Source organism: Aspergillus foveolatus (assembly GCF_047715535.1).
Source record: "Aspergillus foveolatus strain CBS 279.81 unplaced genomic scaffold BDW70scaffold_62, whole genome shotgun sequence".
Taxonomy (NCBI): domain Eukaryota; kingdom Fungi; phylum Ascomycota; class Eurotiomycetes; order Eurotiales; family Aspergillaceae; genus Aspergillus; species Aspergillus foveolatus.
The window spans coordinates 1-21,868 of record NW_027396126.1 but is presented as its reverse complement, the minus strand read 5'-3'; the positions used below and the strand labels follow the sequence as shown (position 1 = coordinate 21,868).

General features: G+C 48.8%; 9 protein-coding genes across 9 annotated transcripts; 4 read left to right on the top strand and 5 right to left on the bottom strand.

The window, feature by feature from the left end:
• The first annotated feature begins 2,604 nt into the window (after window positions 1-2,604).
• On the top strand, window positions 2,605-3,904 carry BDW70DRAFT_142645 (DUF453 domain protein). The gene has a single exon (XM_073737960.1). The coding sequence runs from the start codon at window positions 2,611-2,613 to the stop codon at window positions 3,784-3,786; it is 1,176 nt and encodes a 391-aa protein (XP_073592695.1). The 5' UTR covers window positions 2,605-2,610; the 3' UTR covers window positions 3,787-3,904.
• A 2,123-nt stretch (window positions 3,905-6,027) lies between these two features.
• Window positions 6,028-6,340, top strand: BDW70DRAFT_163081 (uncharacterized protein; the record flags this gene model as incomplete). Its single annotated transcript, XM_073741240.1, has 2 exons — window positions 6,028-6,138; window positions 6,191-6,340. 2 exons carry the CDS (start codon window positions 6,028-6,030, stop codon window positions 6,338-6,340), a joined length of 261 nt encoding a protein of 86 aa, XP_073592694.1.
• Window positions 6,341-6,614: 274 nt separating this feature from the next.
• Window positions 6,615-7,959, bottom strand: BDW70DRAFT_163080 (NAD(P)-dependent alcohol dehydrogenase; the record flags this gene model as incomplete). Its single annotated transcript, XM_073741239.1, has 4 exons — window positions 6,615-6,650; window positions 6,717-6,833; window positions 6,897-7,760; window positions 7,828-7,959. 4 exons carry the CDS (start codon window positions 7,957-7,959, stop codon window positions 6,615-6,617), a joined length of 1,149 nt encoding a protein of 382 aa, XP_073592693.1.
• Window positions 7,960-8,906: 947 nt separating this feature from the next.
• BDW70DRAFT_142642 (uncharacterized protein) lies at window positions 8,907-9,853 on the bottom strand. The gene has a single exon (XM_073737959.1). The coding sequence runs from the start codon at window positions 9,844-9,846 to the stop codon at window positions 9,160-9,162; it is 687 nt and encodes a 228-aa protein (XP_073592692.1). The 5' UTR covers window positions 9,847-9,853; the 3' UTR covers window positions 8,907-9,159.
• A 1,619-nt stretch (window positions 9,854-11,472) lies between these two features.
• Window positions 11,473-12,186, bottom strand: BDW70DRAFT_152923 (uncharacterized protein; the record flags this gene model as incomplete). Its single annotated transcript, XM_073739535.1, has 1 exon — window positions 11,473-12,186. One exon carries the CDS (start codon window positions 12,184-12,186, stop codon window positions 11,473-11,475), a length of 714 nt encoding a protein of 237 aa, XP_073592691.1.
• A 1,288-nt stretch (window positions 12,187-13,474) lies between these two features.
• On the bottom strand, window positions 13,475-14,701 carry BDW70DRAFT_170916 (DUF2461 domain-containing protein; the record flags this gene model as incomplete). The annotated part of the gene is made up of 5 exons (XM_073743060.1): window positions 13,475-13,522; window positions 13,569-13,709; window positions 13,761-14,054; window positions 14,121-14,290; window positions 14,341-14,701. The coding sequence occupies 5 exons, from the start codon at window positions 14,699-14,701 to the stop codon at window positions 13,475-13,477; spliced, it is 1,014 nt and encodes a 337-aa protein (XP_073592690.1).
• Window positions 14,702-15,721: 1,020 nt separating this feature from the next.
• BDW70DRAFT_152921 (serine hydrolase domain-containing protein) lies at window positions 15,722-17,171 on the top strand (the record flags this gene model as incomplete). The annotated part of the gene is made up of 5 exons (XM_073739534.1): window positions 15,722-15,821; window positions 15,857-16,145; window positions 16,209-16,389; window positions 16,453-16,953; window positions 17,004-17,171. 5 exons carry the CDS (start codon window positions 15,722-15,724, stop codon window positions 17,169-17,171), a joined length of 1,239 nt encoding a protein of 412 aa, XP_073592689.1.
• A 661-nt stretch (window positions 17,172-17,832) lies between these two features.
• On the bottom strand, window positions 17,833-18,846 carry BDW70DRAFT_170915 (alpha/beta hydrolase; the record flags this gene model as incomplete). The annotated part of the gene is made up of 1 exon (XM_073743059.1): window positions 17,833-18,846. One exon carries the CDS (start codon window positions 18,844-18,846, stop codon window positions 17,833-17,835), a length of 1,014 nt encoding a protein of 337 aa, XP_073592688.1.
• A 1,056-nt stretch (window positions 18,847-19,902) lies between these two features.
• Window positions 19,903-21,543, top strand: BDW70DRAFT_142641 (FAD-binding oxidoreductase). The gene is made up of 3 exons (XM_073737958.1): window positions 19,903-20,796; window positions 20,864-21,441; window positions 21,515-21,543. The coding sequence occupies exons 1-2, from the start codon at window positions 19,921-19,923 to the stop codon at window positions 20,900-20,902; spliced, it is 915 nt and encodes a 304-aa protein (XP_073592687.1). The 5' UTR covers window positions 19,903-19,920; the 3' UTR covers window positions 20,903-21,441; window positions 21,515-21,543.
• The last annotated feature ends 325 nt before the right edge of the window (window positions 21,544-21,868 follow it).

Genomic DNA, 21,868 nt, shown 5'->3' with positions numbered 1-21,868 from the left:
TAAAATGTACATTGAAAATGTTGGAGTCCTGGACCTTATAAAACCCGAGGTTGGTATGAATACTAGACGATCTGAACAGGGCTGGCCGCCGAAACTAGACAATATAAGCACATAGCACGTCCAGGGGGCTTAGATAGCAACTGTGGCGGTTGGTCTGCCCTGCATTATTCCAGGCTTCTGGTCTCTTATCTCGCCAGACATCCGCACCAGGTAACCCTGCATGGCAAAGAGCATCCAAAACTTGATGCTAACCAGTAACCTTAGGTGTAGTATTACAGATTACCCGACAGCCGCGTGGCAGGGAGTTTGTGTGCCCATTGTCACGGAGACCGTAGTAGCCAAGAGGCCGGTTCCTGAGTATCACTGGTAAAATTTCCGACAAAAAGGCTGAAACAAGCTATACAGTATTTATATGGCTTCAAGACTGGCCGCTGCTTGATTTCAGACCTGGAAGCCCAGAATTTCGTTCCATCTTTCTAAAGCAATGAGCTAGCCTCCAAAGTATAGTTTTGTTAGAGACTAAGTGGCTGGATGGAGCTTCCAAGGATAAAAGTTGCTTCAACAGCTGATTCATTAAATGTAGTGAAATAGCAAGCCGGGGTTATGCTCTATACTGCTATCACTCTCTTTGTGTCTAGAAGGTTGATATTGAGCTGGTCAAGGATACGAATTAGGGTTTGGAGCGCTGCCGGAACGCCTAGGCCATCTGACAAAAACCCGCAACCCAAGTCCACACCCTTAGCGCTTTCAAGTTAGATACTTGGCATCTCTTGCCTCGTCCATAGACTCTTCATTATTTCTCGTGTTTTTCATATTTGGCATATCGTGGGAAGACGCGCTGCGGATCCTATCTGGCATGGATTTCCTTGGAGCGCTCCAGCGCAGCATTCGACATGGGGATATACTGGGGAACAACTACGTCACTATTTTCGCGAAAGGCTCTTGGACATGGTGCAATCACATTAACCTCGTCATCTATCATGTCATAGTCGATAGCAACATGCCCGAAGAGAAAGGGAGGAGTTGCCTGTACTGCTCGCGCTCTCGGTCGGTGAGGGCTGGGCCAAGTGCTGGGTCCTTCCAGCCCACGAAGCAGGAACGGAAGATGTGCGCAGGCAGTCTAAAGGCACACTCATCCTCGGTCGAGTCCCAGTCCAAGGCAAAAGCCAAGGAGACGGATCGCGCCGTGGACAGGTCTGTAACAATAGGCTCTGCAGCTTCCAGAGACTAATGTGATACCAGGAAGGAGGTCGGAATATGGATGATGGTGTGCTGCATTTACTGCATCCAGGTCCAACTGTTTGTCTGTAAGGGCTAGCATAGCTCCAGGCCTCGTCGGCGTCGCAATGCCAGAGAGCATCCTGTTGTGCCCGCATATTTTCCAGGGTGAGCTCACCCAACATCGTGTCCACCAAGGACGCTCGGAGTCGCTCTGGCAGCTCATCGTACGCACTCAGCATATCCTGGGCCTGTTATGCGCTGTCGGCTATTGCAATCTTGGAGACGAGAAAGTACAATTCCGAGTCGGACGGCGGGATATCTGGAAGTGATTTAGCATCGCGTTGCTCTTGATAGCAAATGTCCGCATTGAGCTCCATCCCGTGCTCAGGCGTCTTTTAGACTGCACAATATACATTTATCAGTGGCCTGTAGTTCGGTACCCAGCTAATGCGATGCCAACCTGTCCGGATGCCGACATAGACGCCTAGATCGGCGCTCGCCGGGCTGCAGTAGACACGTCTGCCGCAGTATGCACGACGTGAATCTCAGCGGAAATATATCTGGGGTATCACCGCGCGCGTTGCTGGGCCGGCACATCTCGTAATCGGCGCTGCTGGGTAGGGCACTTTGGTATACTGGCGATGCATCTCGTACGTCGGCATGCTAATTGAAGTAGTAGCACTGTGATTCACATGTAAGAGCCCTAATAATCGAGGTCTAGACAATGGAAAATTTGCTCTTAAAGTAATCAGCTCATGCCGTACTCCAAACGCTACTCTATCTCTCCTTATCTACGCGCGCCCGAAGCTTAAACATGTCGCTTACCAGTCACACTTAGTCCCTGCCAAACCAGCCCATCAGCTATCTTTGCAGCATTGAATTTAGTAAGCCGCTCTGGTTACATTCCTATTCGTTAGGACTATACAGTAGGATGGATCTGTGCGCTTCCCAAAGAGCTGGATGCCGTATAGGCACTCTTCGATGAGCCGCATCCACCATTACTCTACACCGTTTTTAGTCACGAACTATAGATTAGGACGCATGGAAGGACAAATCATGGTATTGGCTTGTTATTTTCCCGAATACTTATTTATATCACTAGCCATTCCAGAATAATACGCTATTTCGAAGGGGAAAGGCGCTTGCCCTAGCGCCGATCAATCCTATTACTCCAAATAGCCGCCAGTCAACGTCGATGGATCTAGCATTTCATATAAGGATAGTCCATGCTCATATAAAAGTTCAAATTCTGGTGATAATTCGAGCAACCCTAACGGAACTATCCGATAGCTGATCACGTGCCCAGGAGTTCGGCGGCGATTCCGACGTCTAGTTAAACCTCCGACCATCGGCAATCCATCCTCTTCATTCCATCCAACTCACGTTCAGATGAACACCTCAAAAATGTTTGTTCGTGCCATTCAGCGTTGCCAAAGACCCAATTTCTCTCTTTACAGACACCTATCAAGTTTAAAGGCCAGCCAATCCTGCCTCCCGGCAGCCTATTACCGCGGCGGAACATCCCGCGCCGTCTTCTTCAACCAAGATGACCTCCCTAAGAACCGGGATGAATGGGCCCCGATCTTTCGAGGAGTAATCGGCAGTCCAGATCCCTACGGGCGCCAGCTCGACGGCCTCGGCGGCGGAATCTCGAGCCTGTCGAAAGTCTGCGTTGTCGGAAAATCAGCGCATCCCGACGCAGACGTGGACTATACATTCGCCGCATTAGGAATCAAAGATACCGACGTCGACTTCTCCAGTAACTGTGGCAACATGGTAAGTGCGGTTGGGCCGTATGCTGTTGACAGTGGGCTCTTCGCCGCACACAAGGACGCCGACTCTGCGGTTGTGCGGATTCATAACACGAACACTGGCAAAATTATCCATGCCACCTTCCCTGTCATTAATGGGGAGGCTGCTGCGGCTGGAGAACTAGCTATTGATGGTGTTGCGGGGACGGCGGCGCCTATTAAGCTGGACTTTGTCAACCCTGCTGGATCACGGACGGGGAAGCTACTTCCGACTGAGGCTGTCAAAGATATCTTCGATGGCGTCGAAGCGACGTGCATTGACGTTGCAAACCCGTGCGTTTTCGTCAAAGCTGATGACCTTGGTGTATCAGGAACTTTGACACCGGACGGGATCACTTCCACTCCGGGTCTTCTGGCCCGCTTAGACCTTATCCGCCGTCAGGCTGGCGCGAAGATGGGCCTCGCTGAGTCACCAGAGGCGGTCCCTGGCAGTGTCCCCAAGATTGGAATTGTTTCGGCACCTAAAGATGACTCGCGTGTTGATCTGGTCGTTCGAGCCCTCTCCGTCGGTCAGCCGCATAAGGCTGTCCCAATCACGGTGGCGCTGGCATTGGCGACTGCTGCTCGGTTACCAGGGAGTACAGTTGCGGATGTGACAAGTTCGAACCCCGTGGATCCGACGGGTATTACTATCGGCCACGCGAGCGGAAGTATTCTTGTAGGCGCTACGTTTGGAGCAGACGGGGGGCTGGACTTTGCGACAGTATTTCGGACGGCCAGGAGATTGTTTGAGGGCAGGATATTCTGGAAGTGAACCTGTACCTGAATTGCACAGGCGGATTGATGTAATGGAACTGCAGAGACAATTCTGTAAATACTCTTAACAGAGACTGGGAAGATGGACTATACCCTGAAAGTTAGCAAATATGAACCGTCAAGCCTACACCAAATTAATACTATGTTCTCTTCCTCTATCGGTATCCCAATCTCTATACGCACAGCTAGAGTTCCCAGAATTCTCCCAATTGGCTGCTAAATCAGTCAAGTGTGGGAGTATTGCAATGGCTTCCCGAAGCAGAAACAAGGCCGTCCACCTTTCTCCCGGCCCGCCACCAGTATCTCTTCAAAGGGCCAGGTTGACCGCAGGGGAGATTGGGAAGTGGTGTTTTGTTGAAGTTGCGTCCCGGCAGTGGTGGGCGTAGAAGCTCTGTTTTCTTTCAATAGAGTTACATAGCTTCTCAATCAATTGAGATCTACAATATGGTGGTGGTGATGATGATGACCGATCGCCCAAGTACGAATATTTTACGGAGACGCTGCCCAGGACCATGAAAGCCTGCTTGCCCATAATACGGTTGGGAAGAGGAAGAGGAGATATCGGCGGGGCCGTTTTGGGTTGTTGAAGTCGGCTTGTTCCAGTGGTACTTAGTCCCGGTTCTGCCACGGGTGATCAAACTAGTAGCTATGTAGCTTAGGGTGATGAAAGTTTCATTAACGTTGTGCTCCAGACTATCTAATCTCACTCAACAGGAAGAACTGATATAGCCGGGGCGCACCTGCGTCTGCTCCGGTACGAGTCATTATGGACTGACACCTGCGAAAGGTCTCCGTTCTGGACGACGGAATAAGGCCTTGTCCGGACAGAGAGGTGCGACTCACATATGGGTTGTCAGTCAGTGCCTCGGGACCATGGTATATGACATGGGGGTATTCATATTTCTTAAGCTAGAGAGCAATCAAAGGAAACTGTTGCGTTAAGTTCAAGAGCTGCGATGGGCTTGTGTCTGATCGGATATATCCGAAGGCCTCGGATTTATCCCGAGAGACATCATGGGTGTACTTGATTCCAACAAGGTATGAGCGGAGAACAGATGGCAACTCCACTTTCGAGATGCGGTACTAGGCCCGTCTTAACTGGTAGATGCTTGTTTACTTTATATGTCAAATTCCCAGGCAAAAGGGCGGCGGCTAGGCAGTAGACACAATCGTTCATTAAAATCTTAGAACTGGTAACTGATACGTAGATGCTGGGGAAGCCTTTCTCATATACGAGAATTTCAGAGGAGGGAATCAGTGGTTATCGGGGTGCCAGTAGCTGACCAATGGGAAGAATGATCAAAGATATGCTTGATCAGCTCTAATTTTGGTGAGAGTGTCTCTTGAGATGAAGTTGTGGCACGATAATTTCATGTTTCCCGAGGGGGGGAACAAACAACATACTCAGTGAAGCATGGAGCAGCACCGGGGCCTACTGGCTGTAGTTGGTAATCTCGAAAGGACCGGGTGGACAGACAGTAAAGCTTTAGGTGTATCAGAAGAATGCCGGTGCTACGCCAACTCTCCTGCTTTTCTCGTCCCATCTGCTCGCCAAACGGGCCAGCTTTTACAAAAAACACAGGGCTGCACCCTTGTCTTCATGACACCACACTGCGTCATCTTACCTCTGTCAGAAGAATCTTCCAGTGCTACCGTCCCCAAGATTTGCCGAGGCTGTACGCCGCGAGAAGCACTTCGGCAGACTTAGGTACGCAGGTCCGCAGGAATAGTCGGTGGAAAGACCACTTAGTCGGTGGCCAACGAGCAGATCCATTCGTTTACTGAGCTTCATATGCTCAGTTGAATCTAGAAGGCGCCCAATGCCGTCATGTCGTGGTTCATTTACACAAGTGAGATCTGCTCCTCCTATGACCCCTTCGGCACCTCACCATTACGCGACCGTGCAGGTGCATCACCGATGGCGTACAAATCACCTCTTATCGAGGACGATCGCCTGGCCTACCGAACATGGCGTTCATCAAGACGTAATCGCGTAACCTTCCATGTAATCAGATTATAGGATTAACGATCAACCAATCACAGCCCACTATTCCCGATCTCCCCCATACACCATCGTTAGAGCATGATGACGACCGTGAGCAGTTAGAAAGTTATATAGCCAGCGGTTTTAAAATATCTAATCTCAAAGGTAAGAATCAACTTCATTATACTAGTCATTTTCTACTACCAATTTGTACCACCAATTTCTACCACCCACTTCAATCGTCCAATTTCCAATATGCAAAACGCACGCGGTCAAGGCATTTCCCACGCCACCGGCGGCTCCAAGGTTCCCCAGGGAGTCCAAGAGAGAGTTCCTCAGGGTCTCGAGGAATCGTTGCCCAATTCTGTACGTCTAGCCGGTTTACACCTGAAGGAAGAATCAAAGCTAACACACGAAGGTTCACGACACCGGTTCCAGCGGTAGCCACAAGACCCATGCCCTTAACGATGGCCAGGACTCGATCGTCCCCAAGGGAATCCAGAAGGCTGTCCCCGAGAAGCTTGAGCGCGCGCTGCCTAACAAGATCCACAATACTGGTGATGAATAGATGATCTCGATGCGATGTTTGCATGAATGGGTATGCATGAATGGATATAAATTGATATTTTATCTGTATTTTAGTGAATTTGAAATAAAATAGGTATTATTTGTTCGGCATCATATGACGTATCTGTCGTGGAATGTGCAAGTAGCTATCATTTTTCGGTTATGTCGCACTATAAGCATTATTGTTGCAGCGCTTTCTCGCCACAAATCATTAATAGACGACACTACCATCCAATGTTCGACATTGTTGCCATCAACAAGTTATCTGTGCCAGTTCATACCGAGTCCCAGGCTAAGACGGGCTTTATGACCTGCATGTTGCATCCGTCAGCAACTCTTGGTCTAGATTGTCACCTCCCAACTATGATTCGCCTTACCTGTCCTGCTCTGAGGTCCTCGAGGGCCACGTCAAGCTCTGTAGCCGGATAGACTCGCACAATCTTGTGAACAGGAAACTTGCCTTCCTTGTACCACTGCACCAATTGGGGGATGATCTAGACACAGTTAATGTCCATAGAACGGAGTACCATTCCTTGTAGGTTTGACTGAGATCATACCTGCTGTGGATCCGACCATGCCAAAATGACTCCAATGATCCTCTTACACCCCGTCAACACATCAAGGGCATTGACCTTCAGTTCTGTGTCTGGCGGCATGGCACCAATGAGCGCAAATGTGCCGTTAACCGCCAACGCTCCCAGCGCCGCCTGCAACACCTTGCCCACCCCGGTCGTATCAATGATATATTCTGCGCCGTCCGGAAGATACCTGCGGATAGTCGCTGCTAAATCGGAGTCTGGGCCTTTGAGGGTATTGATCGTATGGGAGGCCCCTAATTCAAGCGCGAGCTGTAACTTTTCGTCCACAATATCAACAGCCACGATCCGAGTCAAACCTAGCGCTCTAGCTGCCAAAAGTGCCGCAACCCCTACAGCACCCATCCCCATGATCACCATCGTTGATGCCGTTCTTGGTTTCAGCACATTTACAATTGTTCCAGCTCCAGTCAAATATCCACATCCCATCGGCGCTAGGGGCCCCAACTCCTCGCTCTCAAACTCTACATCACACTTTACAACTGACCGCTCTGAAACGATGGCCAGCCTGCTAAGTGAAGACTGTCCAAAGAATTGCCCGTGCACAGGTGACCCATCCGGTAAACTAATCGGCGACGGCTTGGTCTTGTCCAAACGCGTGCGGAGAAAACTGAGATCTTGGCTGTGAATGCATGCACCGCACTGTCCGGCAAGACATGGGGTGCATTCACAACACATGCGGAAACTGAGGAAGACTTGGTCGCCTTCTTTCAGGGCTTTGTTGCTGACGTTTGACCCGACTTGCCGGATTACACCGCACCCTTCGTGGCGTAGTACGGCCGGGAAACTCCCTATTGGGAGGATGCCTGCTTGGACGACCAGATCCTGGTTACGTTAACGCTATTGGAACTGGGATTTAAAGTAAACAAAACAGGACATGGGGAGGCCGGACCGTATGGCATAAACCGGTGTACTTCATTTCAACGAGGACTTCGTCTGGCTCGAGTTGATCAAGGACTACATCTTTCAGGACGAAAGGGCCCCCCTCTTCCTCGACGAGATATGCTTTGGTCGGAATACCCATTTTGTCGGTTGTATCTCGCGCCCGTACGAATGGTTTCTCTCATATGTATGTTCGAAACGGCTACCCTAGTAGATATACCCCGGAGTCGGCGACAGGCTTGGCTATACAGAGCTTCATACAGTATATTGACAAGTTTCAGAGTTTTCGGCGGGGAAATTATGGAGTTGGCTGTGCTCGCAGATCCTCCTTTTCCTCCCCGAACAAACTACTCCCGACCTCGGCCCCACACCGAGCCGGGGGGAAAAGCCCGAACCCTAGGTATCAGATAGATTAATGACCGCAGTCTGTTAAAGATACTTCAAAGTGCATATGTGGTGTACTGAAAACGAGTCCGACCCCGTGTGCAGTTTCAAAGGGATTGACACGGTATTTGGTACTGGTAGCCATCGGAGTGTCGCAGTAGACCTCGTCTCCACTTCTTTTCGTGAATATCTCCAGGGCCCGGCTCATTATCCATATCGCTCAAGTGATGGATTAGTTGTACAGATCAATTCCAATGTGTTTTTTCAAACTGCCTGGTTGCTATTGAAACTACTTGCCCCAATTGTGGCCAAAGACATAGTGCCGAACAGAGGAGGTTGGAGTAGTATTTTGGCAGTCCTCGTGAATTGATTAAGATTGGCATTCGCAGTTTTTTTTTGGTGACGCTACAAGAAAGGAGCAAGGAGCCAGAGGAATCTTGAGGATATTGTGGTAGACGACTATCTAAATCTGGATGAACAATGATGACATACTACCCCCAATCGGATGGGATGGGAGTGCTCGGGACCATGTCCATTCTTAAATCACCGCAGATAAAATATAGCTGGTGTTTCGGTCTTGTTACGATCCTATGACCTATTGTTTGGGAGGTCGGCAGAAGATATTGGCGGGAAATGTGTGCCACATATTTTTGCCAGTGGGTGGACTAGAATATAATGAATAGCCGTGGTGTCCTGATAGTGTATTGATATATTATCGCGAGGTAGAGGGCGTCCTCGCAACACTTGCGGCGAGCAATGTCTGATGAATTTCATCGGAAATAAAAGACAGTAGGAGCTAAGCGCAGATAATAATAACTAATGCATTGGACATATAATAAGAAACTCCATTTGATACACCAAAATAATACAGACGCAACCAGAAAGTACACTTTGAACGCGGCTTCAGGTGCTAACTTCTCCCTGCCCGGTATGGAAAAAGCCTCTAAAACCCAGAGAGCTACCCCTTGAAAGTCCCCTTCTTGAGCCCAATCTGGACTCGCGCATTGAATTCCTCAAGCCTAGAGGAGAACTCCCTAGCAAGTTCGATCCTGAGTGTCCCCTGCATCCCCTTGCTCTCAAAGACCCTCACCTTCTGTCTTCCCAGAGCAATAGCCTCATCCCACAGGTCGTGCTGAGCTTGAGGAAGCCAGAGGGTGTTTTTCGCCTTCTCAATCTCCTTCAGCGCCTGCCACGCCCTAGCCTGGATATCCGTTATCTCAGCAATATACTTCTCGATTGCCACGGCCGTCATGTTTGGATCCGACTTGGAGCGCTTGCGCTGTGGGCTTATATTCACTGGCAATGGAGAATTGTCAATATTAGCTCCTGCCTCAGCGGTATTGGACTCAGAGTATTTACTGACGGCCTGGTAAGAAGAGTAGCCTGTGCCGATATATTGGATGTCTTGCTCCGTTTCGACCCGAAACTGCGTCTCGGTGATCTCCCCTGGGTAGGTAGCATCGGCGTTCCTGGGATCTTCTCCTGCTAAGCTCGAAGACATGAGAGTAGACATGGATGTGTAGAGGGCTTTAGCAAGCTCGGGGCTATCAGGCGTGGTGGCTGGGTCAAGCAAGTGCTCGCCGTAACAGTTTTCGACTGCGGGGGCACTGCAGAAGGGGCAGTAGACTTCATTTTTCGTAGACATGATGAATAGTCGGCGTGGAATACCGTTGATTCTGTTTCTTGGATGAAAGACTAGTGATTTCCTGCGAGGCGATGGTGTGATGCTGCTGGGTAGGGTATTGCCTGACTTTTTATAGCGCCGATAGGGCTGACGCCGTTATTTATTGCATTAAAAGGGGATAATAAAACAATGGCCTTTACTTTTTTGTTCGATAAGAATGGCCTTGAAAGAATCATTGATATACAGGATGCTTACCTTTATGAATAGGACTCAAGGCGTCAAATCTTGAACCAAATGAGAGAATCTCTTTGACTAGGACCCCTTTGATTCCTGCAGGGTCTGACCATGTTGCCAGATTCAAAGGGCACAGAGCGTCCGCGTTACTTTTCTGACAATGTCTCATCGGGTCAATCAGTGTTGAGATGCCTGATGGGAGAAACGACATATTCTGCGTGTATGCTGACTGGGTGCTTGGGTGATTATTCTGGTTTTATTGAGGCCACAGTGAAATTGCTCGGTCCAGGGATACTAGCTCGTCAAGATGTAGACCTATAACAGCGGGCCTTTAATTACCATGTAGCATGCTTGCAGAAACTCAGCATTTCAATCGTGTGTTTTGGATAGTACCGTAGGCCTAAAAACCCACGTCTAGACTTGCTAGAAACAGATATATTTCCGAGACAGAGTTCAGAAAAGCTGCCATGTTTCCACGCCATGGACTCTTACTCCTTGTTTCACATCATGCTGCGGCGCCAACCGTACGCCTATTGCACCTAAGAAGTATTCTCCCAGGAGCAGGGGTTCTTATTTCCGAATTCTGGCGGCTCTTTCCTTCAAGCTTATCGGCTGTGGTAGCAAGCATTAGCACTAAAGATTACCCTACCGGCCTGCCTTCCGTCGCGAGACCTCGCAATAGCCCTTTTAAAAAGAATATCCCGCCAATAGTGTGGTCTGCCCCTGGCACGCACGTTCGACCTCAGCAAATGGCGATCCGAGGCTGGCCCGGCGTCGTGTTTAACCCAGCGCAATACGGGACCAGCCCTACTCGCCTGACAGGAGTTGTGGTGCGCATCAGTAGACAACTTAAATATTACTTGGAGTACATATACTGAGTACAGTTGCGGCTTCTCCATATGCACCCCCTACACCCAATAGGTCACCGTGGCGTTTTAGTGGGTTGCACATTATGTGACCAACATAGCTTTGGTGCTCTCCCCTATTCTAACCACTGGTGAGGCGATGGCATAACTCGCCGGCCTATACTGCTGGCGCAAAATGTGGTTAGTGACGAGCTTCGCAGGATGTATCGTGTGCAAAAGTCAAGGCCTGTTACATCTTTATGAAAAATACAAGAAAAAAAAAACAAAACCCCTTTCCCGCAACTACCGTATGCCTCAACTTTTCTGGAAGCTCAACCAAACCATTCCATTTGAAATATACGGAGCGTCAACCTAGTTGTAATTATTCTGCATCACCGTTAGGAATATGAACAAATGAAGGTCTGGTTTCGCATCCTAACTGCAAGCGGTGGTTTAAATTTATGGAAAGTAATAAACAAGCCAGCCGAATAGGGCAGCTGAAAGAAACCGTAGCTTTTGAGCTGCGGCAATAGCAGAAGTGTCTGTATACTCCGTATCGTGATAGGAATCAAAGCCATCGTCCAAACCAGGTCAGAACCTGCGTAACCGAGTCCTCAAGACACTTTCTTTCCTGTGGATCATCCGGGTTGCCTCGTACAGCGAAACCATGGCGGCCAGGTTTATACTCCTGATGCGCCATTTCCGGAACCTCACGCCCGGACGCCTTGCTGTCTGCATGGACACCCTGCACCATACCCATCAGCCTGAAATCAACGAAACTATCCTCCATCCCCCATCCGTAGGATACAGGAACGACGTGTGTTTTGACATCCTCCGGGATAGCCAAGTGACTCGGATGAAGCGCCACGACCGCATCGACAAGCGGAACTTGAACACCATCAACCTCGATCATATTCTCCTCAAGCCCAGCCCTAATCGCATACTTTCCACCCCAGCAAAATCCCACCATCCCAATCTTCATCCCCTTCCTCTCTCTCCTCAAAGCGCGTAAGAACTCCATGCAGATGGCATCTGTTGGTCCCTGGCGGTGCCTAGTCTGCCACATGAGGAAAGAAGGCATACTGGCCAACAACCCCGTATATTTGCAGAAAACAGACTGTTTCGCCGCATCAACGGGGATGAGGTGGTCGGCTATTGACACCGGGACAGGATCCCCCTTGAAGAAATCGGGAAGGTAGACGAGCCACTCGCCGGATTTGGCGTAGGCATCGGCGATGAGTTTATTGTTGGGGAGGGACAGGCCAAAGATGTCGGAGTACATGACTATTATTCCACGAGGGTTGGTGCGGTTTCCATCAATCAGTCTCGGGCCCACTCACCCATGGCCATATTGTTCTCATATTGTCAGACTTTGAAGCACCATTACATCCTAGGTGGCTGCAGTTTCTCTCAACTGCACATACCGTTCTGGCAGTCTCCTAGTCTATGATGGAGATTAGACTGGTGCTGTTTGATGCAGCAGCTTGTATACAGACTATGGTTCAAGAAAGTGATGGCAGAAAAAACAGAAAGTGAACTCATCACCAATCGCTTGTTCAAAACAAAGCAAATAACTCCAAACTCTATATTCATCAATTTCTATGGCCGATGATTCTAAGGCGCGTTTCGTGATACGCGAGACTGCACCAGACAATGGTTTAGTATCACACTGATCATAGAAATTAAGGCAGGCGCCTCCTTCTCCCTAGATAACTCCGCGACTCACACATGAAGGGCAGCATAGCTTGCCGGTGGTCGGCCACGTTGTTTGATATCCGCCAAGGGAAATATTTGCTCGGAGTCGTTGCTGATATCTAATCTTGTCATCTAGCATGGTGATAAATTTGGTCTATTTCAGGGGACCTGCAAACCAGCTGGTATTAATCTTGATCTAGTAGATGGTATGGCTGAAAATCCTAGTTATAATTGATTTCCCTGATGGTGATAAGCACAATCTACTTATCCTATAAAACGTATATATACGTTTATATATATATATTTTACATTTGTTTTATATAAGTACCATTAGCAGCCAATTATATTTTCTAGAAATACAGGTTCTATATCTTACTTGAGGATAGCTTGCACCATTACATGGTGCTTAGGATAAGTAGTTGAAACTAAGTGTCATGAACCGCTGCCAACACTAGATGACTTATCGCGCCGGATTATCAGCATGACTCACCTTGACGGTCAAGAGATGCGATATGCCAGGAAGTCGACAGCATTCCATCAGCCCATTCTGGGTTTAAACCGACAATCATTTGCTATTGAGACTCGGACCGCTGTTCCGAATCTGGCGATATTGCTCAGCCAAGTAGCCGATAAAGAAGCATGATATGAATTATAATGTTGCTTATAAACTTTTGGCTTATAATATGATTGTGTTTTGCTTATGCTGAGTGGAGTATAGCTATGTATAAGTCATCTCATATAGGGTACCGCCACTTAAAATCCGCTTCGGCCTGGGCGTGTCATATGTGGGTTATGGTTAGGATCCAATATAGTTAAATATAAAGAGAGAGAGCCATTGCAACGCATGTGGCTGTCGACAGGCTTACTTCTGTATTTTAGAAACCGTCCTGGTCTGGCATTATTATGGAATTGAGAAACGTGACCTATACGTAGTAAGCTCCGCTCTGAGCAGCCTTGTGGGAATCTTACAAATGGTTCAAGGGTGCTGATGAGATGAACTATCCTTTCTTGACCGTCTTCAGCAGTAAAAATCTCATCATCCACTGGTTTTGAAACATGGTAATCTCGTAACCTCAACAGCTGGATATCCCGATGGTCTGCGGCATAACCCTAATTTTGTCAGCTTACAACTGTATTAAGTTATTTACAAAGCTCTCGAACCTTTGGCTTTGTCTTCAGCGCCCCCTCTTGGTTGGCATCAGCAAATGCCTTCACAGCGGCTTCCGTTCCCTTCCGCGTTGTCGGCAGGAAAATGCTCTTGAATGGTTCCGAGCTCAACACTTGACGCCATTCCTCAAATCTCTCGTCAATGCTTTGACGCAGAAGCTGGATGGTCGGTGACTCAGGGGCCCAAAGGCCACCACCAACGTACGACGACCCGGGATCAAGGTGGATATAGTAGCAGGCATATGGTCTTCTCCTCCCAGTGCGAGAAAATGCAGCAGAAAAGTGGGACTGGAAAATAGCGAGACCGAATTAGCATGCTACCGTTGCGAGAGACAAAATGAGTGATAACTCAACTTTGTATGGTCTTTGGTCCCTGCTGAAGCGAATGTCTCGATATATGCGGAAGATAACATCACTAGGTGGCAGTTCCGGGATTGTGGCATCAAAGGCAATGATTTTCGGCGTCAGCGATTCAACAAATGACTCCCAGTCTTTCCTGGCTCTTCTAAATTCCCTTTCGTGGCCTATAGGCGTTAAAATATGACGGCATGCTTAGCTGCCACGGCTTTCTTACCCTTGAACCAATCGCGATTGTTGTTTGCCCTGAGATCGATTAGATATAGGAGGGTGTTTCTGTGTATTTTGGTGTTAGAGTACTCAATTCCATCAAGCGGCCGCAATTTTTCGTAGGGGATAATGGTTGTTTTTGGAGGATAATATTCCTCTCCCAATTCCTCCTCGGGAGCAGAAGAGCCGTTCCTCTCGGTGTCATCTTGACTAGAGTCCGGCTGGTATTCTTCGTCGTTATAACTCTCTTCGAATTCGTCTTCGGGACTCCAATTGTCATCGGCGTCAGCTCCGGCACTGTTCTTTCTGCGGATCTTTGCAGTGTGCCTCTCAACTGGCGATCCAGCGGAGCGCTTGCGGCAAGGCATTGTAGGGTTGTCAGAATAACAGAGCAGTAAATGCTTCGCGGAGGATAAGTCTCCTAGAGAGTCAGCCGCAGATATCCATTCCTCGTTAGTAGCCTAACCCTTCGATGCCCTTGCTCCTTTTTTGGATGTTCGTTGAGCTGATTTTCTATGACGCTCATTCGTCGTTGCTCAGTTGATACTGTAATGTATAACCGGGTGTCTTCTAAAATGGTAGTATTGCGAAACGCCCGTGGCTGCTTCAATTTTATATTGAAAGTGGAGGTAACCCCTGCTGCACATAGCTCAACCACCAACGTACGGTTGACGGATTGGCAATGAAATTATCTTTCCCTGTTTATTTCCTGAAGCCCGTTGACACAAGACACGGTTTCAAGATCGCAATTCTCGTTAGTATTGTTATAAATTAACCAGGTGTCTCTGGGTTTACGGTAACCATCTACCATCTGATTGGGTTGTTGTGTCTATCTTTGTAAATGTGACTCATTTGATTGACCAATCACACTTTACACGAGACAATGGTCATCGCAAACTGACCGAAATAGGAAGTTGAGAGATAAGCAGACTTGTAAGGTAATCCACTGCGCTAATTGTCCGTCCATGTCAATGCCTATTACTCCAGAAAGATCGAACCATGTGGCAGATTTCCTTATACTAATGTAAGGTAAACCGGGAATAAGGGCCTTAGATTATGGGTCCTGTAAGCCCACCACAAAGCCAGCTTACAGAGGCATATACCAATTTATTCCCTTAGGGGAAAGCCATTTTCCGTTTTGGGCCAGATTGCGAACCAACTTGTTGATGTGCTTCAGAGTCGAACACCACTTTGACAGGCTCCGCAATCTTTCCTCGCCTTCCAACGGGCCAGCTTTATAAATACCGGCTGTCGGGCGATGTAGGTGGATTCTATGCGGTTCTAAATTGGCACCCTAAATGATATTAATCCAGGCGGGACCCCGACACTTCGTAAGAAACGCCGAATTCCAGATCAGGTTTGTTAGAGCTGACGGTTTATGTGCCAGCATGACCTCCTTTGAAGAGAGAGTGAACTTTCTCCGTCTGTCATCGGAGAATGGCAGAAAGCCTTTACCACGGGTTACACTCGGGGCTGTCAATAGAGACGGTATGGAGCGACAGCCGACATTATTCCCTATAGAGTGACGGACTGTCTCCTAACACCAATCTTTCAAGGTTCCTTGCAATACGCTAAGGCATTTGGGGAGGCATCGGTCGAGTCTACAGAAACTGATGACGTGCATTGGGTGGCCTCTTGTACCAAGCTTGTGACGACTGTTGCGGTAATGCAGTGTGTCGAGCGCGGTCTGCTAAACCTGGATGCAGACATCGCCTGTGTGTTACCGGAATGGGGTAATCCTCGAATTTTGACAGGCTTCGACGAGAACGATAGTCCTATCTTTCGGCCGGCCACCAAACCTATTACCCTACGGTATATATGTCGCAACCCCAAAGCTGTCGGGATTCATGGTTCAAATGTACTAACGGCTACAAGGCGCATGTTGACCCATTCCAGTGGCATGGCGTACTTCTTCATGGATCCTCTTATGACACGTTATTATGAATTGCAAGGGAAACCGCCCGTCCTCCAAACGTTTTTCCAATTCCAGTTCCTCCTTTTCGAACCGGGCGAACGATGGATGTACTCTCCTGGTATTGACTGGGCAGGAAAGGCAGTAAGTCTCGAAGACCTTGGTCATCCATAGGCTCGAGAGCATGACAAGGACTAATATGAAAAGGTTGAGCGAGTGACTTCTATGAAGCTTTGCGAATACCTGCAGCGCCACGTTTTCGATATTGTCTCTGTCAAGGATGCCACATTCCATCTCGACCAGAAAGAAGACCTACGGGCCCGCAAGGTTAAAGCCTGGGTGCGAACAGCCCAGGGTCTTGAAGAAGAGAAGAGCACTATATTCCAAGACCCAATCGCTGAAGACATTGGGGGTGGTGGCCTATACGCAACCGTGAACGAACTGCTCAAGATTTGTCGTGGTATACTGACGGAAAAGTTACTCCGTCCGGAGACTGTCAAAGAGATGTTCCGACCTCAGCTAGAAAGTGTTCAGGGTCTCGACCAACCGCACAACTATCCATTGGCATCCCGCAACGCCATTTGGAATGCAATCCCAAATGATGTGCCAGTGAACTTTGGGATCGGTGGTCTGGTGACTACGTCTGCACTCCCGAAACGACGAGCGGCGTATTCGCTCACCTGGTCTGGAAAACCGAATTGTTATTGGGTTGGTTATCCAATACCAACGGGGCTTCCATTTTAGCTAACATATTCTAGTGGATCGACTTAAACAACGGAATCGCTGGCATATACCTCTCTCAGCTGCTGCCAACCGGCGATCAGACTGCCATTGAGCTGCTAACTGAGTTTGAAAGATGGGTGTATTCGCGTTTGGACGAAGTGGGTTGCCCGCCAAAGCAGGACTTGGACATCTCCAGCCAATAAAAGGGATGATATGGTCGTGGACCTTTTGTCAAACGTACTACGTATTTGGAGGGCATTCTATTCCGGCTATTTCTTCGCCGTCAGCTGCATATCCCCATTCATCTGTATAATGCTGAGTGACAAGCCATCTGAATCAGTCTCTGACATATAACTGTCGCAGTGTGACTTAAACCATCAATTCTTGTAGATAATATATTAGGACTGGTGCTAACAACTTAAAAGTGACCGTCGCGGTAAATTTTTGGGTAAGTGGCTAATGGACTAGTAAGAGCTTGTCTGATACTATCCGCACTGGGAATCCCCGATACCATTTTCACTAACAAGCGAGATTATCGTCATCCCAACCATACTGTCTACCCCTTCCATCGAATGATACTGTAGAGGCAATCAATCCATCTCTCGATGGACCATATATAGTATCCCGTTTCATCGCACATGTTGCTGCAGATCCAAAGGTCTGAAGGAAGATATACACGCCTAGGGCCATTTATCTCACCCTTGCTTTTTCTACTTGATTTTAGATTACGTACACTTGTTGCAAGTTGGAATCGGTATTTATTCCGGCATATCAACCGCGATAATCAGAACATACGGGCCAAGTCTAAGGACTAAGATCACTTCCAAGGCTGGTATATCTGCGGTTCAGCAAAGGAGAAAATTTTCACTCTAACCAGGATCGAACAATGTCCTGAATTGCATCCCACAACCAAGCATCATGTAACTTGGCCAGGTGGTCAAATCCATGCTCCCCATCAAGCACAACAAGTCGAAAGTTGAGGCTAGGGTCAACCTGGGCAAGTTTCTCCCGTAACAGGATGCTCTCCTCAACGGGAGACACACTGTCGTCCCGTCCATGGAGTATCAAGACTCCACCGCGTGGAAATCGTGCTCCGGCATCAAGCCTTTCAAGAAGATAGGGAGTACTGGGAGCTGTTGGGAAAAGCTGACCTAGCTGACCATGTTGGTATACCGCAAACATTAACTGTAATCGATTGGACTCAGCAGCGGCGGATACAATCGCAGACTCCTGCGTGACTGCCTCCTGTCTCCTGATGTTGTCTAAATGCAAGCTTAGCGTATTCGGTGGATAAGTCGGAAGGTTGAACACAGGCCGTTCCTGGCCACTGCTGAAGTAGGGTGCTTTCGGGTAGACCATAGGATAAACAGCATTGACCGCTCGTATCCGATCAGGGTGACTTAAACCCATTTGCAAACTGAGATACCCCCCCGCACTGTCGCCGATAGTCATTATCCGGCTCAGATCGGCCTTCACGGTGCCTTTTGTTTCTCGCTGTAGTAAGATGGGAAGCGACTGCTGCATCCAGTGCCAGTGGTCTTCCACATCCTCGAGTACTTCCATTACGGAGGACTCCGGTAACAGTCGGTAATTTGGAGAAACAATGATGGCCGAGTACTCCTGCGCCAATTGAAGATACCACGGGCTAAAAAATGGCGGGAAGAGACTGTAACCCGCGATAAGGCCGCCACCATGGTAGCGAAGTAGGACTGGTCGAGGGACGGAGAGCAGGTGCTGCTGAGTTGGCTCGTTCAGGCTCTTGGGATAGAGCACATCCGCGGTGATTGTATGGCCGCTGACCGTTTTATAGCCGACGGAGATGATAGAGAATGCGTCAAACCGCGACCAGTCGGTCGCACCCAAGGTTAAGGCATCCATTTTGAGAGTATCCTTAAGAGTAACAAGCTATCTGCTTTCTAGTAATAGCAAAAGCTGCGTCCAGAGTATATCAGAGGTGTATTTAACTATCAATGGGTCACTCACTTCAAGTACGTCGGGAGTGAGAAGTAGCCGAGCATTCTCCGTTGTGTTCGTTCAACTTCGCATTCTCAACAGAACAGGAAAGTAGGTGGGTCCAATGGGCGGTTCGTACGTACAGTGGAAGATTGTATGCGCGGACATAGAGTAGAATAGCTTGTCTGGTGTGCGGTCCTTCGGGATTGTTAGCTATATTGGTGGTCAGGTGCCCTGGTTTTTAGATGGGACTTAGAACCCCAATCCACGGCACCAAAAGCGACACGAGACAGTTATTATCCATGGGAAAAAGGAAAGAGGTGAAAGCCTCGCTAATGAACTCTATTGCTAGGGGTTAAGCGTACAGTTTTGCCCCCGGGTGGAGATTTTGAGGTGAGCTTCGTGCTGAAATCGTCAAATGCCAACTTACTTTCAAACCCTTCAGTGTCCCCTCAGGCAATTATATGCATTGCTCGCTAGATTTATATGGTAAAGCAAATTATAGTAATGTCATGCCGCTTGTTCCTGTAATACTGTTGGATTTTTGAGCCAGGACGTAGAGTCAGATCTCCCAAAGACGGCTAAGAGATGCAGAGTCGTCAAAGGGAGTGTGTGCTCCCTCCGTCATAGGATACGCATCGTTTACTTTTCTCGTCAACTCTCGAGTTGGCTGAACGTCATCAGTATCAATATCGGCAGAGGCAAATACGCCAAATGAAGACGCTAATCGGATGGGCGGGACGGGCCCTCGCAATCTGTCCAGAAACGGAAATAATATAGTGGGGAAGTCTCATGGCTCCTCATGGAGACAGCCACTACTCAAGGGAACATATATCAGATAACTTATGCAATGCCATTGTCGACGTTACTGAGCCTAAGGTTGCCACTGCTAGAATTTTACCTTGACACTACATATTGATCTCTCATCTATCTCTCGAGCAGATGGCCAAACCAGTCTTTCACCTCTGATCATTGACAAAAAAGCGATATTGATTGAATATGATAAATAGTGAGTCATCAGTCGAAGGCCGCTTGCGGCATCTCATGCCGAGCCTCTCAGTATACACTGAAGGCAGGCGCTATCAGGAGTGTCTCGAGCTATATAACCATGCGCTGAAGAAGCAATCACTGGTCTGCGCGCGGCCGCGGACTGAAGACGAGGTCTCACATCTGGTTCAGTTTTGCACTAAAGAGAAGATACCCTTTGCTGTGCGCTCAGGGGGTCATGACTTCTTCGGCCGCTCCGTAGTGCACGAGGGAATTCTCATCGACATGCGCGATATGGACACGGTCAGCATCGAGGCTGACCGAGCTAGTGCACGCGTTGGTGGCGGAGTGATCGCTGGCCATCTGCAGGAAACGCTAAATTTCCACGGCCTATTCACCCCTACCGGACAGGCAAAATCTGTGGGCTATGTCTCATGGGCATGTGGCGGAGGGTACGGCTTCTATGTTGGGACATACGGGTTTGGGGTTGATCAGATCCTTGGGGCTCGAGTGGTCTTGGCCGGGGGTCGCGTGGTTGATACCAACGAAGATCCAGAATTATTGTGGGCACTCCGCGGCGCTGGTGCTGGCACGTTCGGGATCGTCACAGAGCTTCGCGTGAAGGTATATGCAGTTCCTAAACTATATGCTGGCTTCCTAGCCTTCCCCCTGGCCGAGGCCGCAGCTGTCATGGACAGAATTGAAAAGCTCTTAGAAGATAACTTTCCCGATGAGTTCAGCGGAGATGCCATTGCAGTAACCCCCGAAATGGCTCCGATTCCCGTCGCCGAGCCCTGTTTTGTTCTGTTTTGGTGTTGGACTTCGGTCAGCGAAGACCTCGCGCCTGCGATAAGCTTTCTTGAGCAGACGATGCAGGTCGGCAGGGTTCTGGGGAACACAGTCACGGAGAGTAAGTTCCAGACTTCCATTATAACATGGGCTCCAGTTAACTGACCTGGTAACCAGCTACACCAGCCGCCTACGGCTTGGGTGACTCATCGTCAGGAACCTTCTTCCGCAGTCGAAACGTTGAGCGGATACGACATGATATTGGCACCATCCTCACACGGCACCCTCCATCACATCCGCTGTCCGCTGTCATCTTTCACAATAACCATGGTAAGGGGGTTCGACACGAAGTCGCAGATACTGTCGGAGCGGCATTTCCAAACCGAAACCAACATGTCATTCTCGGACTCCATGGTGGCACCAGGCCAGCCTGGACTGATGAACAGGAGCTTGCAAGTGCAGCCAGATGGGTCATAGAGTTGGAGAAAGCGATAGATCAGAATGGCCTTACTATGCCAGGAGGTTTCCCCGGATTTTGGCCCCCTGAGCAGGTGGACATAGAACGATTCTTCGGGATGGAGAGAGCTGCAAGACTGCGACACTTGAAGGCAAGGCTGGATCCAGATAATCTATTTCACCGTGCCCTTCCCGGTCTGAATGTACGCTGAATGAAATCGGATATCGTACTTGATATGAATATATCATGTGACCTTCATCATGTACACCAGGTGTACACGATGAGGCCTGATGAGAGATTTTGCCACTACACCAAAAAGGGTCAACCCTTATTAGTAAGGGCTTTTATTCTGGTTATCACCTGACTCACGCCACGTGATATAAGCGGCCTGTCGACCAGAGAGGACCTCCTCTTACTAATCAATATCCAGCACCTCGCTCGTCCAATCATATGAGGCAATCACACCGCCATAGGCGGATTGCAACTATCTATATATTAACTGAATTATCTACTGATATCGAGAACATTCTTTCTTGAAGCCTTTGAAAAGGCATAAATAGCCTATACAGATTGTAGTTAGAAGAGGAGGACCCTCAAGACCTTCAATGCAATCGCTCGTTACATATATCAATCACATGACCAAATCGACGCTAGCAACCACCTCCAGAGCCGACAGTTATGAGCCCGGTCTTGCTTTAAGGACCGGGATACAGG

Excerpts from the sequence above, each read along its gene's own strand:
- BDW70DRAFT_142641 (XM_073737958.1), top strand. The coding sequence starts at position 19,921 with ATGATAAATAGTGAGTCATCAGTCGAAGGCCGCTTGCGGCATCTCATG. Across the intron at positions 20,797-20,863 it reads CGATGCAGGTCGGCAGGGTT|CTGGTAACCAGCTACACCAG; the intron begins CTGGGGAACACA and ends CAGTTAACTGAC.
- BDW70DRAFT_142645 (XM_073737960.1), top strand. The coding sequence starts at position 2,611 with ATGAACACCTCAAAAATGTTTGTTCGTGCCATTCAGCGTTGCCAAAGA.
- BDW70DRAFT_142642 (XM_073737959.1), bottom strand. The coding sequence starts at position 9,846 with ATGTCTACGAAAAATGAAGTCTACTGCCCCTTCTGCAGTGCCCCCGCA.